This window comes from Struthio camelus, chromosome 15 (assembly GCF_040807025.1).
Source record: "Struthio camelus isolate bStrCam1 chromosome 15, bStrCam1.hap1, whole genome shotgun sequence".
Lineage (NCBI taxonomy): Eukaryota > Metazoa > Chordata > Aves > Struthioniformes > Struthionidae > Struthio > Struthio camelus.
In genome coordinates, this window is record NC_090956.1 from 14,718,295 (window position 1) to 14,735,181 (window position 16,887).

General features: G+C 42.0%; 1 protein-coding gene across 18 annotated transcripts in view; it reads right to left on the bottom strand.

Annotated features, from left to right (window-relative positions):
• ABAT (4-aminobutyrate aminotransferase) overlaps positions 1–16,887 on the bottom strand; it is a 73,426-nt gene that overhangs the window by 2,876 nt on the left and 53,663 nt on the right. For all 18 annotated transcript variants that reach the window (XM_068908576.1, XM_068908584.1, XM_068908592.1 and 15 more), the window contains 10 exons: positions 14,757–14,806; positions 11,021–11,101; positions 10,392–10,484; positions 9,096–9,158; positions 7,173–7,236; positions 6,304–6,452; positions 4,576–4,713; positions 3,038–3,205; positions 2,128–2,274; positions 782–893 (listed from right to left, as the gene is read on the bottom strand). In XM_068908576.1, coding sequence (XP_068764677.1) covers positions 782–893; positions 2,128–2,274; positions 3,038–3,205; positions 4,576–4,713; positions 6,304–6,452; positions 7,173–7,236; positions 9,096–9,158; positions 10,392–10,484; positions 11,021–11,101; positions 14,757–14,806 — 1,065 coding nt within the window. The remainder of the gene's footprint in view (positions 1–781; positions 894–2,127; positions 2,275–3,037; positions 3,206–4,575; positions 4,714–6,303; positions 6,453–7,172; positions 7,237–9,095; positions 9,159–10,391; positions 10,485–11,020; positions 11,102–14,756; positions 14,807–16,887) is intronic.

Below are 16,887 nucleotides of genomic sequence, written 5' to 3' on the forward strand. Positions count from 1 at the left end.
CTTACTTTCTAAGAACAAAAAATACGGATATCTTTTACACGCTTTAAAATTTTAGTTTGGCAGTAGCTCAGAGGCATCATGCCTCCTTCCTTACAAGAGAAAGGGCAGATAGGAGTAGCATCCAGAACTGCAACAGCAGTAAACCCAGGGCCCACAGTTATATTCAAAGCAAATGTAAGGCTTTGGATCCCAAGGCCAGTTCCCCTTCTGAAGCTTGAGACCTGTTAGTCTGGAAGAGATCCTCTCTATAGCCAGGTAAAAGTTCTATAGTAGAAGAGAGATGTAGTTATAGAGCTGTGCCCATTTGAGGCAAATCTTTGTATTTCACTATTAGGTACTCCATAAAATTCTTAGTTCTCCCTCTGTTTTCCTGTCTGACAGTTGTATTAGCTTTCTCTTAATTATCCTGATCTGTTTCTGGAAGCCAGCCACGCATAGCTTCACCTCAGCTCACTGCAGAGGAATATGAAAGAGATGCTGAGAAACAGCACATGCCCGGCATAGTCTCCTCCAATAAGGTCAGACATAAAGAGGAAGGTAGTCATTGTGCATGTGTGCGCGCAGCTGTGGGTGTGCGCGAGCATCTCTCTGTACGCACCCCATGCAACTGACTAATTCAGATGTTTATGAAAATAACACTTAAAATAAACTACAGTTTCCTCAGAACTTGCTTTTGTAGTGCCATAGTGCACATTAGGCCATGCAGGAAAAGGAAAATTTAAAGCATTATATATCCAGCTGTTTATCATTTTGAGGCTAATTTACACACAGTCTTTCTTACCTTTGTTTCTGGCTATTGTAATTAACTTGTTTCTAGTTGCATCATTTGGAGTGTCAAATGAACAGAACGTTCCTCTTCCTCTCACTCTGCTGATTAGATGGGGGTAACGAGCCTGCAATGAGAGGTAAGGCAATACGTATGGCAGCTGCTGAAACGGAGGGCACCTGGTAGCGAGTTCTGCCCACGCAGTATGCCCCATGGAAAAGCTGTTTCCTCCTCAATTCTGGTGGAGTGAAACTACTGCACAGTCTGATTTTCTGACACAACCTTGTGCCCTGTTCACCCATTTCTGACAACAGTCTGGATAGCCATAGACTTTAGAGCTGTAGTGCAGGCAGATTTCTCATGTTCTCTCTACAAAGGAGCTAAACATCTGAGGCAGGAAGTGAGAATGAATTTGCACCCCCTGAGCTGGGTCAAGGGAAATCTTTCTTTGAGTTTCATGAAGCGAGCATAAATCAGCTTACATCTGAAAACGTACCCTGGGCAAACCTGAACATGAACAACCTGGAACAGGGCTAGAAACTAGCTCATCCTTATGTTGTGGTAAGACAACATACACAATGTGTACTCTGTCCCACTAGTAAGTGAATTACAATCCTCCTGTTTTATTTAAGAGTAACCTTTTTTGATAGTAGAAGTTGTATTCTGGCCTTCCAAAGCATGAAGTTTTTTTTTTTTTTTTGTTTTACATTCTTCTCTCTGCAATGTCCTTAAGTTATAGAGCCAGCAGGGACTGCATTTGGGCATATCCCTACACTTACTCTTGCTGCACAGGTGCCTTCAGAGGCCAGCATGTGCAAACCTGCCCTGAGATGTCTGGCTGCTTTGCCTTGCTCATGGGGGGGCTCCACAGTTGAAGCTGCAAAATTGAGAAGGGAAGGCAATAATTTTCTTGCCCAAAGGCCCAACTGAATTGTAACAGAATATGAAGGCACTTTGCTTTAGAAAAAAATTTGGGGACAGTGAAATGCTAGCTGCTTGTAATAACAGAGACTGCTAGCACAATAACTGCACTAGCTGCAGTTCATACCTTCAGGTATTTTGTGGGTGGCCCTTTATTATATAAAAACAGTATTATACAAAAGAACAGCCATATAAGACCGGCATTCTTACATCAGTAAAAGAAAGTTTACTTCAATTCAAAATAGGACACATTTATTCAGCCTTGCACTGAAGTACCTAAACCTGTAAGTTATGATCAGATTCACTGGTCTAGTGGCCAGCTGGAGATGCCCTCAGTCTAGAGTGTTTAAGCTGTATAAGGTCAGATCCTAACTGATCGGCAAATTGTTCCTAATTTACTTTTCTCCTTTATATAGCTAGTAAGCCTTCCAAATGTTTACCTGTAAATCCAGCAGCCCGGTCAGCAGTGCTTTCCCTGCATGGGTTGCATTGTTTATAAGGTCTTCTCTTTTAATAACATTAATAACTTCAGCAAGCATAAGGTTCTTCGATGGCTCTCCAAGCCAGGTGTTAAAAATCCGATACGGCTTAGGAAAGGGTGGAAAGAGCGGTGGAACATGTTAACAGGCAAATCACCATAATGCTCTCCGCTTAGAAAAGCGAGCCATCAAACTGATAACACAAATAGCTGGTACATCAAAAAACTTGCTCTCATCTCCCCGACGCCTTTTTTTTGTTGCTGTTGTAAGAGCAAAAGACGATGCCTGCCTTGCTCAGCAGAAACAGAGAAGGACTACTGTATGCTGTGGATTTAGTGTATTTTCTCTTGCAACTGGCATCTCATTGAAACACTGCTATAGATGACCTGGGAATCAGCATCACTTATACAGATTTTGGGTTCAAGCTCTATCCCCCTCCCCCCATTAGTTCATGTTTTTCATTTATTACATCTAAAATGAAGTTACTATCAAGAAGAAACCTTACTGACAGAATGTGCTTACATGCAAGCTCTGAAGATACCAAGTTGCTGTACCAAAAAAGGTGTCAATTTGTGGCCAGATTTGGTACTGAAGGTTAGTTTGTTAGAAAGGCTATGGTCAGTTCTCCACTCTTTCCTACCAATCTTATGACCCTGGTGACTGAAAGAGACTGAGCTACAGGTAAAGAAGCAAACCTGCTATCCGCTTTTGTGTAAGCACAGAGCAAACATCTAGCAAGTGGCAGCTCCATCTAGCTGAACTCGCATTACTGAAGGAAAGCTTGCCTCTCCCGTGATCCAGTACATTACAGTTACTCAAGAATGGACCACCAGTTAGCACAAAGTCCAAGTTTAACTGAAAAAAATCTTACAGCATTTGGCCTGAACTCCTCTTTGTGGAAAAATCCTCCTGTCATCATCTTCTTACTAAACGTTACCACATCAGCTGGATCATCCAGGCCCCAATGTTCATGCGCCCAGAATTTTCCTGTGCAGCCACCTCCTGTCTGCACTTCGTCCACTAAGAACGCACAGCCGTGCTGTGGAGATAGATGGAGAGAACAGGCAACGTGAGTCCGTATTTCCAAAGCAAGAGTACTTTGCCAGTGAACAAAGACAAGCCAAGTATTTCCTAATTGGTCTGTCAACTCATTTTGGATTAGATTTCACAGTCAGAAATTTGGCTGTTTTTCAGAACGGCACCAGAAACATTTTCTGCATAGGTCCACAAGCGCAGTACATGTTTTTATGTAGTAACATAATGCCTTGAGCATTTCCAGAGGATGCTTGAAAACATCCGGGAGGAGTCTGGGTGCAATTTTCAAAGCCTTAGACAGAAATAGAGCATTAAGAAGCAAAGAGACTCTCATGTTCTAGTTTGTTTTTAAATAAGAAGTCTCTGCCTCCAATCTGAGCCAGGCATTTGTGGCATAAAGGCACTACCAGCAGCATAGTCTAGGGGCCTCAAATCATCCTAGAAGAACTGCCTTTTCAGATGAGTCTGCTGAAGGAACCAGTCATTTTAGCTGGCAAAGTGCTTCTTTATGCAAAGGACTATTTCACTGAGACTGGGGGACAGGGAGATGTCAAGCCAAACCTTGAGGTGTTTATTTAAACCTACTGCTAAGTACTTTGGGCAGCTTTTAGACAAGACAAATCAGTTCACCTTGTTTCCCTTCACATCCCCCTGTTACGAGCAGTAGTTAACAATGGGAAAAGCTGCTGCTTCTCAGGGAAGAACAGGATTTTCTAAATGTCACCTATGCTCTTCTTTGCAAGCACACATTAGTTTCTCAGACAAATGTTTGAGTTAAAAAAAAAAAAAAAAAGCATGAAGTAGGTCTTACTGAGGGCCATCACTTCTAAGCAGGTAACTTTACATTCCAAGTATCAAGACATCTGCCTTTTTTCATTGCTGACTTACTGGAACATCAGCACTTAAAGGTGAACTCAGCTTGTGTTTCTGTCTCAGCTCTTTTTGCAATTAAAAACAGTTACCCTTACAAACAGTTACCCTCAACAAAGAGTTACCCTTATCCATACCCATTTCTTCTGGAATTGCTTGAAACCGCTCAGCAAGTCAGCATTACCATTTAAAGAACAGTACTTTGTTGTTAACCCATAGTTAATGGGTCTGAATAGTTTCTCTGTCCCCAGAGAAAACTTACTTGACTGAGGAAACCACTTAGGGTGCATTAAATAAAGAGAAAGTACTGTGCTGACTATAAGGACTGCTTATATCTGAATGCATATATGGAACTATCCCAACGGCTACCGAGGAGGCCTGTGAGAAAGCTCTCAAAATGCCTTAGCGGAAAGGGGGGGGGGAGGAGGGGAAAGAAGTCTGCAGACAGGAACACATACTTGCATGTTCAGCTACCTCTGAGGGAGCAGTGAAATATTTGATTACCTTTCTGGCAATATCTCGTAACTTTCTGAAGAAGTCATCTGAAGCATGGTTGTCCCCACCCTCTGACTGTATTGGTTCTACAATGATTCCAGCCACAATTTTCTTCTTTTTCCTGTACTTCACAATCAGATCTTCTACCTAAAAATCAAATATTGATGTTACATTTTTCTTTCAGGGCACTAGCACATTTCTTCCCAGAAGGATTAGACCTCAACGCTAGAATTTCAACTTTCTTGATGCAAAGGCCATTCCTGGCTATGAAGGCCTCAGGAAGCACAAGGACTGAACACTGTACTCTCGTTCTCAAATTATGCTAAAGTTTAAACCGTATTGTAAACCACATTCTAACTAGAAAGCAGTTTAGCTCACACGCTAATCTACATTAACATCGGTTTGGAAGACCTATCAAATTTCAATTGAACGTCATGGAGACTACTGTAGTTTACTACACCATTGTTGTCATGCCACGCAAATAGTATGGAAGAAAAAAGCAGGCTGTGTCAGAACACAAAACTCATCTAATGTATTAAGAAGGCAGTCTGGCAAGGTCGCTTTTTCTAGTCACTCACTGTAGGCGCTTTAATGAGATGAAATAGTACAGAAATCCTGCTGCTGATTAGGGCTTAAAGAGAAGTTTTAATCAACCCTGTAGTGCCAGCTGCTGAGATGAGTAATGCCATTTGTGCTTGGAATCTCAGTTCCAGCTTTCAGGGCCCACAACCTGTGTAGCCTGTATAAAGCAATGTTTCCCAAGGGGCATCAGTAAGTCAGTCTGAAATCTTTTACGTGTTCAACATTTTATTTAAACAATGATTTCAAGCTTGTGGATTGATTTTTTGCATCCCACTTTCCCCCCAGTAAGCCGTTGGAGCAAACACAGTGAAGCAATGTGCTATGCTTTAATTTTCCCTGGAGTTACACAAGTTACAAGGGAGACCTCCCTGCAGTCCAGCTCCGCGCACCCAGCCGTGCAGTGCTGCTGTGCTCCATTCAGGCCGTCACAGCCCATTCTTGGGTAGCTAGTTAAGATGTTCCAGGTTTAGCATTATTTTTGTTCCAGTCACAGGGCACGTTATGCCTCGTTCCTCTCCGCAGTCTCTCAAGAGCGAGCCCTTGCAAGTGACAGATCCTGGATCCCACCGAGCCCAACAGGGAATCTTCCAATTCTGGTACCTGGACACAGTTTGGGTTAACCTCTCTGTTCTGCCCAGTTTTCCTTCCTCCTGGGCTAGGAAGGGCACAGAGTCCCTGCAATACTCTCTGGTTCATTTTCAGCTACTCACTCACTCCCTGTAGCTGTAGGATCAGAACTTTACTCTAGAAGACTATCTAGAAGTCTAAACCAGCTAGTCTAGAAGACTTGTCTTTCAGAAAAGCTGAAAAACCTGAACAGCTGTTACAGGATCTGTGTTCAGGTGATTGCACTCACCGAGTTTGCCTTAGTCCGCATCCCTCTCCAAGATGTGGCAGACAAGCTCACTGGGATACTCCTGTATGTGAAATTTCACTTTGGTATGATTCATGCAGACCTTTGTTATTCACAGTAAACTGACTGTTCTTTGGAAAGGCAGGGACAAACTTCTAACCGTAAACAACAGTGAATGCTGTTTTAGTCACATGCTGTTCCAATCCCTGAAAACACTCTTTCAGCGAAGAGCAGCTAATCCGGCTAACGCTATTCATTATTTCAAAATGAAATCAACAGAAGGTTGCCAGTGAATTTTTTACCTCTTCTAAACAACGGGCTTCTTCCTGTTGATTCTCTTTCACAAAGTCTTCCAGAGGATACTTTAGTCTTGGAAATGGTGCAATAGGCCAGTCCAATGAGGGGATGTCTAATTTGTGAATTGCTTTAGAGTGAGTTGTAGCTAAGCAACCTAAACCCAGAAAAACAAGAATTTAAACAACGTACCTGACTAGGAAGAATACAGAAAGAAAGCTACCAAGAGGTGAAGAGCTGCCTGACGCCAAGACTGAAGATTTCTCTCTTAATTGCTCTATGTTTTTATTTGATTTTCTGAAACACTGAGTAATTGGACTCCGAGTCAAGGTTAAGTGAATTGCTCTAACTTTTAAGCATCGGGTTCCAAGTACGCTGTTCCAAAAGAACAGAATCTGTGTGAATCTGATTTACAGAACAGCAATGCTAGCAACAGACTAGATGAGTTTCACTGGCTGCAAAGCTCAGAGTTACAGCAGTGTTAGGTAACATGTTTAGAATAGGGACTAATCCTATCTAAAATGGTAGAAAGAAGCGACATCATTTGTATACTGCAATAATTATAGCCCGTGATTTGGTTTTTACTAGTACAGATAGGAAAACTTGGATCCAAAACGAAAGTAAGGGATCTTCTGAAAACAGATATTCAAAAAATCCAAAATTAAATCACTGTCACTCAAAATAAATATTCTGTTTCAGTGCTGGTGGGGCTTCTAAGGCAGGCCTTCAATAAACCTACAGCTTCCACTGATACTACCTGTCTACGAAAATAACTACTTTTCAAAAACTACAGTGAGATAATAACTTACTGCAGTGGCTAATACCAGCTGAGAAGCAGCAAAGGAAAGGAAAACGTGGCTGGCAGTGCTTTTCTTACCCATGGTTCTTCCATGGAATCCACCCATGAAGGAGAGCATCGCGTAGTCGGGGCAGCCGGGGGGCTGAAAGCAAACCCAGACATGTCACAGCGCGGATCCCGCAGACAGATGGCGGTGCAGCTCCCACCAGCGCAGCTGCAGACAGCCTTACGTAAGGCAGAACACCTTCTGCTCCAAACCCACCCACCGGCCAAAACGCATCTGCCGGGGTGGGAGAGGAGCCGGATGCTTTGACCCAAGCTGCTGCCCCCCCACAGCATGCCGGTAGGTTTCCTCTTCAAACCATCAGGTACTGTAAAGTGTTATATTTTACCCATTTAAACAAATAAATTTGTCATCCATTAAAAACTGCCTGATACTGTAAAGTACATCATCAAAGAGTACTTGGCAATTTATACTGTATCATAAAATTGCTTTACACACGAACTCACACAAAAGCTGCAGGTTCAGTACAATCAGCCCCTTTTTGTACAAGCTACGGGCACATAGTAGATTCCCTAAAAGCTAATAAGCAACTTCCCTGGGATTACGTGAGTTAGAGACCTCCCAGATAACCTCCTTCAAGACTGAGAAACAGCAGAGTAGTGAAAGAGGGTAAGTGTGTGATTTGTAAGTGTATGTCTGAGCGTTTGCACTCAGGGCCCACTCAGACCAGCACAAAACTTCTTTGCGTTCTTGTTAGCTTACTCTTCAAAGGATGAAAAAGGACCATGACAAAGTACATGGAAGCATTATAACTACCTAGAATTTATTAAAAGGATATACCTGGGTGAACACCTCTCCCCCTGGCCTTTAAACTAGAAGTTCCCTTTATGGTCTGTATCTTAACCTAAGAGCGGAAGGATTTTCACTGTTTTACAGTGAAACACATTTACACGCTCTTTAGAGCCTTTAATCTTGTACCCATCCTCATGGAACAAGCCCACGGCTCCAATATTTGTAACTGGATTCATCTCAGAAAGGGGGATGAATTGTCTTCAGAAAATTCCCTCTCTCCACAATTATTAAAAAAAATTCAGAGAACTGGCTCAAACTAGAAACCTAATGTTTAGATAGCTAAACTTGGATAAAAAGTGATCATCATATTACAAAAGTCTTTAGGTGCTGATGTCAGTGCAAAATTCCTTTTCCTTCAGGTCACGATGTGCCATCCTCTTACTTGTATTGCCACAAGCATGTGTGTGACCATGCTGTGAGCAAGATGAAAGAACTGATCAGCTTTAACAAATAATTCTGAAAAAAAAAACCCACAACAAAAAACCTAAACATCCTTCACATTTTTAAAGCCAAGTAAGTTCCCTACTGCAGCGTGAATGAATTGAATGCTGTGTCACCACAGAAGTGCCAAAGATCAGGCTAGAACCAGCAGGTTATTCATTTCCAAGATACTTGTCTTATAAAGGAGATTAAATACACTGTTGCATGTAAAGTTCTATGACTGGCAAGAGTAAGACTACTTTGGTCAAAGCTGAATGGGGCTTTAGAGGCTTTTCAGCTGCATCTTAATTTCCTGATGCTGCAGGATTATGTTGTTAACATTTAGTCAGTCAAATTTTAACCAACCCTTTGATTACTTTTAAGCCATAAAATCACAGCTTCTGGAAAAATTACTTAACACTATTTTATTTAAAAAGTCGGCATGTATTAACTATCTCCATGGATCCATCCATCACCTGGACCCTTCTCTAGCAGATGCTATCTCATAATAAAAAGATTTTCCCAAGATTCACCATCAGGAAGAATGCAGGAGAACATGAGCAGCAAAGCTCGACATCTGTTGGAAGCAGCTCGTATTTAACCTTTTCCTAAATTTTACAAAACTGTGATTCCACTTCAGAGATAGGAAAACCAATTTTTCTTCTAACCTTCCCTTATAAACCAAGCCAGCAATACATCTGTAGATGTGGTTAAAAAAGTCTTACCTGGTTAATCATGCAAGACTCAAGTTCCTCTTTTGTGACGTTGTTATGGCCCCTCTCCTTGCTCTGCAAAAAAATAACAAATAGTTTTCCCTCAGTTGTGACCAATGAATAGCACTTTACTTGTGGCTGAGTACCAGCATTAATAATGATGGTATTCCAAACTACGTTTATGGTATTCCATAACTACCATAATGATGGTATTCCAAACTACTAATAATGATGGTATTCCAAACGAAGATGCGGAGCTTGGCCTTTAGATACTGACTGTAATCTACGTTTCAGAGGACAAACAAATTTAAGATGCATAATTCCATGAACTACAGTAGGACTAGTGAACGGACTACTAAAGGTTTTCTCCAGATTTGGGTCTTGTATTTTGAGCTCCGATTGATATTTCCCTGCACTCGGCACACTAGCAAGTCGTCAGATATCTAGTAAGAGATTCAGAACAAGGTCACCTATTAGATAAGACAGTTCTGGAGGTTTCTCTCCCCAGATACCTCTTTACAAAGCCTGTAGAAACACAGTTCTTTGAAACCCCTGCAGTTCTGGCTGAAATCAACCCAGGGGTTTACAAATATACAGAGATGGCACAAATGCTTTTTTTTTTTTTTTTTTTTTTTTTTTTTAAAAAGGAGGACTTGGACCCAAATCAGCCTTACCTGCTGTGTATTTTATCATGTGACCCCTTCCAAAGCTCTTTCTCCATCCTATCATACATCTGCCTTTAAGTTCGGAAAACAAAATAATACTCAGATTTCTCTCCCCAAGGACAGACCTTCCAAATAGTTTTTTGCTCTGTATCCCATCAGCCATGATTTAACTTAAAACTAAAGGAAAACCACCTACACTTTGGAAATTGCCTCCCCGAGAGGCACTTCTCTTTCTCCTGTAGTGCAGGAGTGAGCTGACAGAGAGCGGCCCTCCCCTCCTGCCCATCTGTGAACGTTATCAGGACCAGCCCTTAGCAGAAGGGCAGGAAGGCGATCATACCACACACCACTGGGTCACCACTGGTGATCACGTGGTGAATGGAAAGGGGAGAAGAAGCAGCATTGCTTCACGTGTTTTCTTTGTTTCCTTTTCTTTTTTATTTCTACATTTGTGTCAAAAGAAATCAAAAGCTTGGGTGAGGAGTTTTTAAATAGGAATTTTCTATCAGGTTGAAGTATAAATAAATGATATGACCGCAAGAACCTCCATGCCTTACTTTGTCGTACGATAACAGTTCTGACAATGAACAAATACCGATTTCTACATATCAACTTGTAAAAACCTTTTAGTATTTTTACTTACTCTGTACCACATAAATATTGCTTTAAAGGCATTTTCATTAGAGCAGGATCCACAGGACATGGTGATAACCTGTGACAGACCCTTAGGAGCCACCTGTCAAAGAGAGAAAATTATTCCAAAATATTAAGCACAGCTGTAGCGCAAGGTGAACACAATACCTACCGATCTGTCTTTTAACATCACCAGCTTAAATATAATGGGAGACAAACTGAGCCTAGAAAAAGGAAAACTGATTCCAACGGCAGCTGAGAGGGCTCACTCAGTTTGAGCCCCAAGGATGTCCAAACTTAAATCAGGACAAACAGAAGCCGCTTATTACACCTCTTGTGAAAGCACAGCAAACGGAAATTAGAGAAAACGTGTTTTGTCATCAGGTCTTGAAGCAGGAATGAAAGAGGTGGCATCCGTGCAGAGCACTTGCCTCATCCTCTCACATTCAGCTGCCAAGTCAGGGGAAAAAGGGTTGACTTCTTTACTCGCTGCTTCCAGTCTCTAGGAGGGGGGAACGCAGGTGGACTAAGGGGGCAGCTAATCCATAACGTTACCTATTAAAATCAATAGCAGCCCTTGATACGCCTGTGTCCCTAAACACAGAACGTGGTAACCGATCACTGTTGTCTTGAACTTACTGATAACAAAGATTCCTTCACTCTTTCTGCAAAGTTCTCTGGAGGTAAAATCCCTAGGGCAGGTCTATTGATAAAGGTGCTCTAAAAAGACATGGGAAGAAAAATTATTTTTAGTATCACAGGAAGAATATCACCATGTTGATATCAAGACAAGTTTCACTGCATTATAAACACCAGCCCAAACCTTTGCAGTCATGGCACAAGGAGTTTTAAAAACAGGAAAATATTCATGTCTTTGAATACATTTTTCTGTCTAATCCTTAGTATTTTACTCTTGCAGAGCACCTTATAAAAGGTGCATGCAAGGTGCTAATGACATCTTTCCTCTTCGGTATTGCTGTTTCATTCCTTCACTCAATCTCAATTTTCATTTTTCAATTTTAACACAGGAAATGTACTGTAAAATCTTAATAACTTGCCTTCAGTTTGAGTAGCTAAAACTAAATTAAATTAAGATAGCACCACTTTCTTCCTTATTGAGCTTCAAGTGAGACCATTTCAGAACGCTGAGGTTATAAACATCCTCCAGATACTATTAAGATACAGGATCTGGGGGAACCACACACAGGTGGACTCAAAGGATCAGGTCTACCCCTGAGAAAGATAACCCACAGGCAAGGATCAGCAACACAGCACTGCAGTAAAATAGATCTCTGTCAAAAAGCTTATGTAGGCCAGCAGGCTGTCTCCCTTCTGGCCGCCTCTGACTCGTACGGTAGCGGGCAGCGTACGAAGGAGGTGGTGGGAGAGAGGCTACCCTGCACGTCACTCAGGAATCAGCCACGTGCATTTAATCAAGAGCACCGAGTACGATGTTTCGAGACACCTTGGTGAAGATTCTTTTCAAGTGCGTACTGCTTTTATGAAACTCACTAGTTTGCACTGGAAATGTCTCCAATTAAGCGTTTCCTATTCTAGTGCCTTCAGTTTGCACAATCAGTTTTCTCAGTGCTTCAGCCTGAATTACAGCTACGTCCTTACTCTGCATTACAACCGTAGATTTCTAGTATCTCAGTTTAACAGTATTCTTTCCTCTCCTTTTCTGCTTCGTGATTTAGGTCTGACCTGGACCAGGAGCCATTAATGCCGCAATAGTGCCACTCTCCAAATAGTGCATTTTCACAGCCTACAGGGAAACTGCCTATGGAACTCACGCCTGATTCCCAGAACGGTTTTCGCCAAACTGACCCTCTCCCTATCAGTCAGCAGAATTAAATCGGTGTCGCTGCCTGAGCCTTAGTCATCACAGAAGCGTTTGCAGGCAGGCAGCCTTCCAGGACCTACGCCGAGGTTCTCCAGAAGATGGAGCCGAGCTCTTCAGCGGCGCGTGGCGGGAGGACGAGAGGCAACAGGCATAAATCAGAATGAGCAACTGGCTATAAGGAAAAACTTCTTCGCCATGAGGACAGTGATGTGGCATAACAGGTTGCTCAGAGAAGTTGTACAGGATTTTATAACCTGTACAAGTGTGTTATTTCCAAAGCAATGTTTATGTCAATAGATTCAGGCTTAAAAAAAAAGAAATCTAAACAAGGATGTTGCAGATTAACACTAAGTTTTTGTTTAGTACCTATGAGAACTCTGACTTGACTGTTTAATCTCAGGTTAAAAAGAAATTTTCATATAAAATTAGAGATATGAGCACATAAATCTGTTCTGAATTTGATTATTGCCTGTCCCAGTCAATTGGCAACATTTGCCATTAAGTAGAAAAATATATTTTTCTTTTGTTGTTAATGACATATTCAGTACTGAGACAAACACAACACTGATATCAAGCTGCTATGGTCTCAAATGAATGGATGCATATTCTGTTTTTTATTAGTTGGCTATAAAGAGATCACGTGGAGCATTAAAAACAAACCTAAGAAATAACCCCTACAAGAAAACGTCGATCCCATTGCTAACAACAAACAAGCGCCCTACCTCAATGTGAATCACTCAAAAATAAAATAAAATAAAATAAGTTTAATGCATTTTCATAATACAGCTGGCGCTGCCTGCAGGCAGACGGCCACACACCATCCTGTCGGCAGCGAAGGTTTCCACAGGTTCTGCCTCTTCACAGCTCTCTGGCCTCAGAGCTGCATGCTTCCCCTGCACGCGTCCGTTTACGGCACTGCACAGTTGACGTCCTGCTGACACCGTGCTCAGACTACACTGCCAGAAATCCTAAGTGTGCAGCCAGGTACAGGCTAGCAGGCTTAATGCAGCCCCTCCACCGAGCTAACGCAGCTTTCAGATAAGGAAACAGGGTACCGGTAACATTTTTGATGCTCATGTGTGGGAGAGATGGGTCCTGGTTGCGCTGGTTGTATTGGACTTTGGAGGTAGCTCCTTTTACTCCAGGCTTGCAGTCGGCAGCCTACTAACTTCCCTTTTCCAGCTGACAAATTAAAAGCTGCCACCGGACAACAGGGCTTTTTTCAGTCTGATTTTGCCTACCACTACATTAGTACAATACAGATATTCTCTCCTCAGAAATAATTTTTTTCCGAGGTAACATACATATTTAGAAATACTAGTGTTTCCATGCTATCGGGAGCTGTCTTTGATAGCTCTGGCATCTCTAGCCTTCACGGTGGTTTTTACAAAATCTGAAACATTTTGGTTCAGGGGAAGGCAGACCTTCTCAACCCTGAAGGAATGAGAACTCTGAAAGCACATCAGCGCGAGGAACGCGCCTGTCTGCGCTCTTTCACGCGCCGGCCCCGACTTTACGCTTTTCTGCGGTGAGCCGACGGGCTCTTTAGGAAGGGGAGCGCAGGTACGAGGGGGACCTGGCTCGCTTGAGCTGAGCCCTTACCAGCCGCGTGGACGCCGATTACTGGTTTGCAGAACCAGTGGCTCAAGTCACTGCAGAGCGCACAACCGGCAGGAATACACTGATCTGCAGTCATGCGCCGGTGCAGCTCAGTTTCACCTAGCTGTGGTCCAGGGTTTCGGTTACATCACATCTCTGTGCACATACATCCATGTACCACCCACAAAAGCTATTGTTAATGTTAGAGACTTAAGAAAAAAGCACAGGATGATTATGGAATCCACAAGTTCTGTCCAAGCAGTGGGAAAATGACGTTTGAATTACAATGCAACTTTATTTTCAAAGTTTCCATAATTTAAACCAGGTTGTTTCCAATGACTGTTAGTAGACTATTACAGAAAATAGGCAGATACTTTACTTAAGCATTCAAGAAGTTGTTACTTTGCTGTGAAATAATCATGTTGCTCTAGTCTAATTATTTTAATTTTTCAAGGACATGGTGGTGGATTCGTTAGCACCATTAGTACTCCAGCAGTGTGAACCAGCCACTACAACAAAATAACCCCCTGGCGACCAAAATTTACAGCATTCTGGATTAAAATCACTATTCTCATATTCTGAATACTACATTCTCTCTCAAGGACTTGTGTTAGATTCCAACAAATTTCAGACTCAAAAAAATCTTCATTCAAGAACACAGCTAATTAACTGGAAAAACTATGCTTGAAGGAAACAGGATTTAAAACTGGCTGCAAATATATAAAGTGCCTCCATCACCCAAACGTTTACTACTTGTAGATCCTCAGATTTGTTATGTTTTCTTAAGCACTACCGAGCTTTCTTCATCTCCTGAGAAATAAAGAAAGCAGGTCCAAATTGATTCATTAAGGCATTTTATCAGTTTAAGAGAAAAAAAAGACAACCACAAGGAGGGAGAGGACTTGCAAATGCTTAAAGATGTAAATCACTTACCAAGTTCTGTGGCTGCTGTAGAAGCTTTATCAGAGATGGATGGTTGTAACCTATTAAAAACAAACACACAAACAAAACAAAAACCCCCAGGTCTTTCTATGTGTTTTCAACCCCATGTAGAGAGTAACCTAGAGAATAACCTTATTCAGATGTTTAACTCAACTTCTGTTTGACTTCTGCACGTTTTAAGTACTAATAATTGACCTCCTTTCAAAGCAGGACAGCGCCCTTGTCTTTTACAAAATATATTTTCTGTAACTTTGCAACAGATTTCATGTCAGGCAGTAGCAAAACCTATTTTTGTACTGAAAATTAAGAACGGAGCACCAAACCGAAGTGAACGTGACACAGATCTTTGGCCGGACAGAACCTCAGTGAAACTGCACAGTTACTACCAGGTATGGTGGGCCTGAAGCTATTATAAATCTGCTTACTCTTCATTCTAGCTTTCCCACATAGAAGTATTTGATTTCTCTGTTGCACAAACATGCAAATCTCTCCCATTTCCCAGTTAAGAGCAGAAATCACTTTCTGCCAGCTGGTCACGATTTAGACCAATCTCCATGTTCTCCGGTCTGAAGCAGGCTGCTTACTGCTCTTGCTGAGAAGCGTAACCCGGATTTGCTCGACTTCCACAACTTCAATGGACAGTGACCAACCAACATGCATTTAAGAAATGGCTTCTGACACTCCGGACAAGTGAAGGGAAGGAAGCTCCCAGCGCAGCTGTGTCTGTTTACAGTACCTGATGCTACACTTCTAATCTCATACCAATTTTTTTTTTTTTTTCCCCTCCTTGAATATCAGACTGATCATTCCTAGCAGAGTAACAGAGCTTTTTGTACCACTGTGCTTTTTAACGGTTTGGCTTTTTCCTCATTGTAAAATCAACTTAGAAACATCTATTCCCCCTCTTTATGCCCTTAGCCTATTCAGTTCCCCAGGCTTTGGCAGCTGACCACAGGAAACGGACAAACAAAAATCTGGGCATACTGATTTCTCAAAGAAAGCTCACTTAGCTATTCTAATTTCAATGCATTATAATCTATGCAAGCACAAAATCAGGAATAAAATATCAGTTAGGGCGTTCTGTGCCTCAACAGATAGAGCTGGACGGTGGGGGTTCACCTCGCTGGCGCAGACAGCTCGTGGCTGCAGCCGCGCGCGGCGAGCGCAGGTCGTGGCAGACCCGGCAGCCAGGAACACGGCGCTGCAGCAGGACTGCGCCAGGAGCTTGACAGCTCTCCCGGACCCGCGTTGCCCTGGACGGCGTCCGTCGCTGCTCTGCGCCGCTCTCTGCAAGAACCTGCCAAACGTGTTCCCAGACGCACGCGCACTGACCACCACCATTTTATCGCGCCTTTCACTTACACATACTCACATTTATTTGCACACAGAGGATGCATGCACCACCCTTGCATATCGCAGACACAGACGTTCGTGCATGATCATTAACAATCCTACCACAAGGATGAGGTATATAGTCAGCTATGCACTTACAACTTGTGGGCTAATATGAATCCAAGGCTGTAAATCTCTCTTACTATGTTTTCAAACCCTAAGAATTTGCAACACATGCTACAGTACATACTAATCTTTGCAGTGTTATAGAGATAGTTAACCTCTTTTATCACAACAGAATCCTAAATCAGCCGTTTATTGCATGTCAGAATATTAATAGAAGCAGTGAGGAAGAAGGAAACGGAAGAGGATGGCTGAGTATCTTTTTGCATTCGCTTGCATGCACATGCTTGCTTTCTTTTACTATTTATACGCACTATATAGTGCTATATGCTCTCTCTCTATATATATATATGCATACATATATATATATGCATACATACACACCAGTAATCCCCTGCTTATAAATCCAATTATGGTAGTATTTAAGTAAGGTGTTTTTGTAAATGAAGAGAAAGACATTTTTAATGGAAAGGAGTAAAGTATAGATTCTCTGCAGAGAATTCATGTACCTACGGTATACCAAACCCATATCATTATTCCCCTCTCAGACAGTCCTTGGTTTATTAAAAATAAATGTACCTCTGAAAGAGTGACATTTTTTCTATCAGCAGTGCTAAGATTCAACATGAAATGAAAAAGCACATTGTTAGTTGTATTAGACACCTCT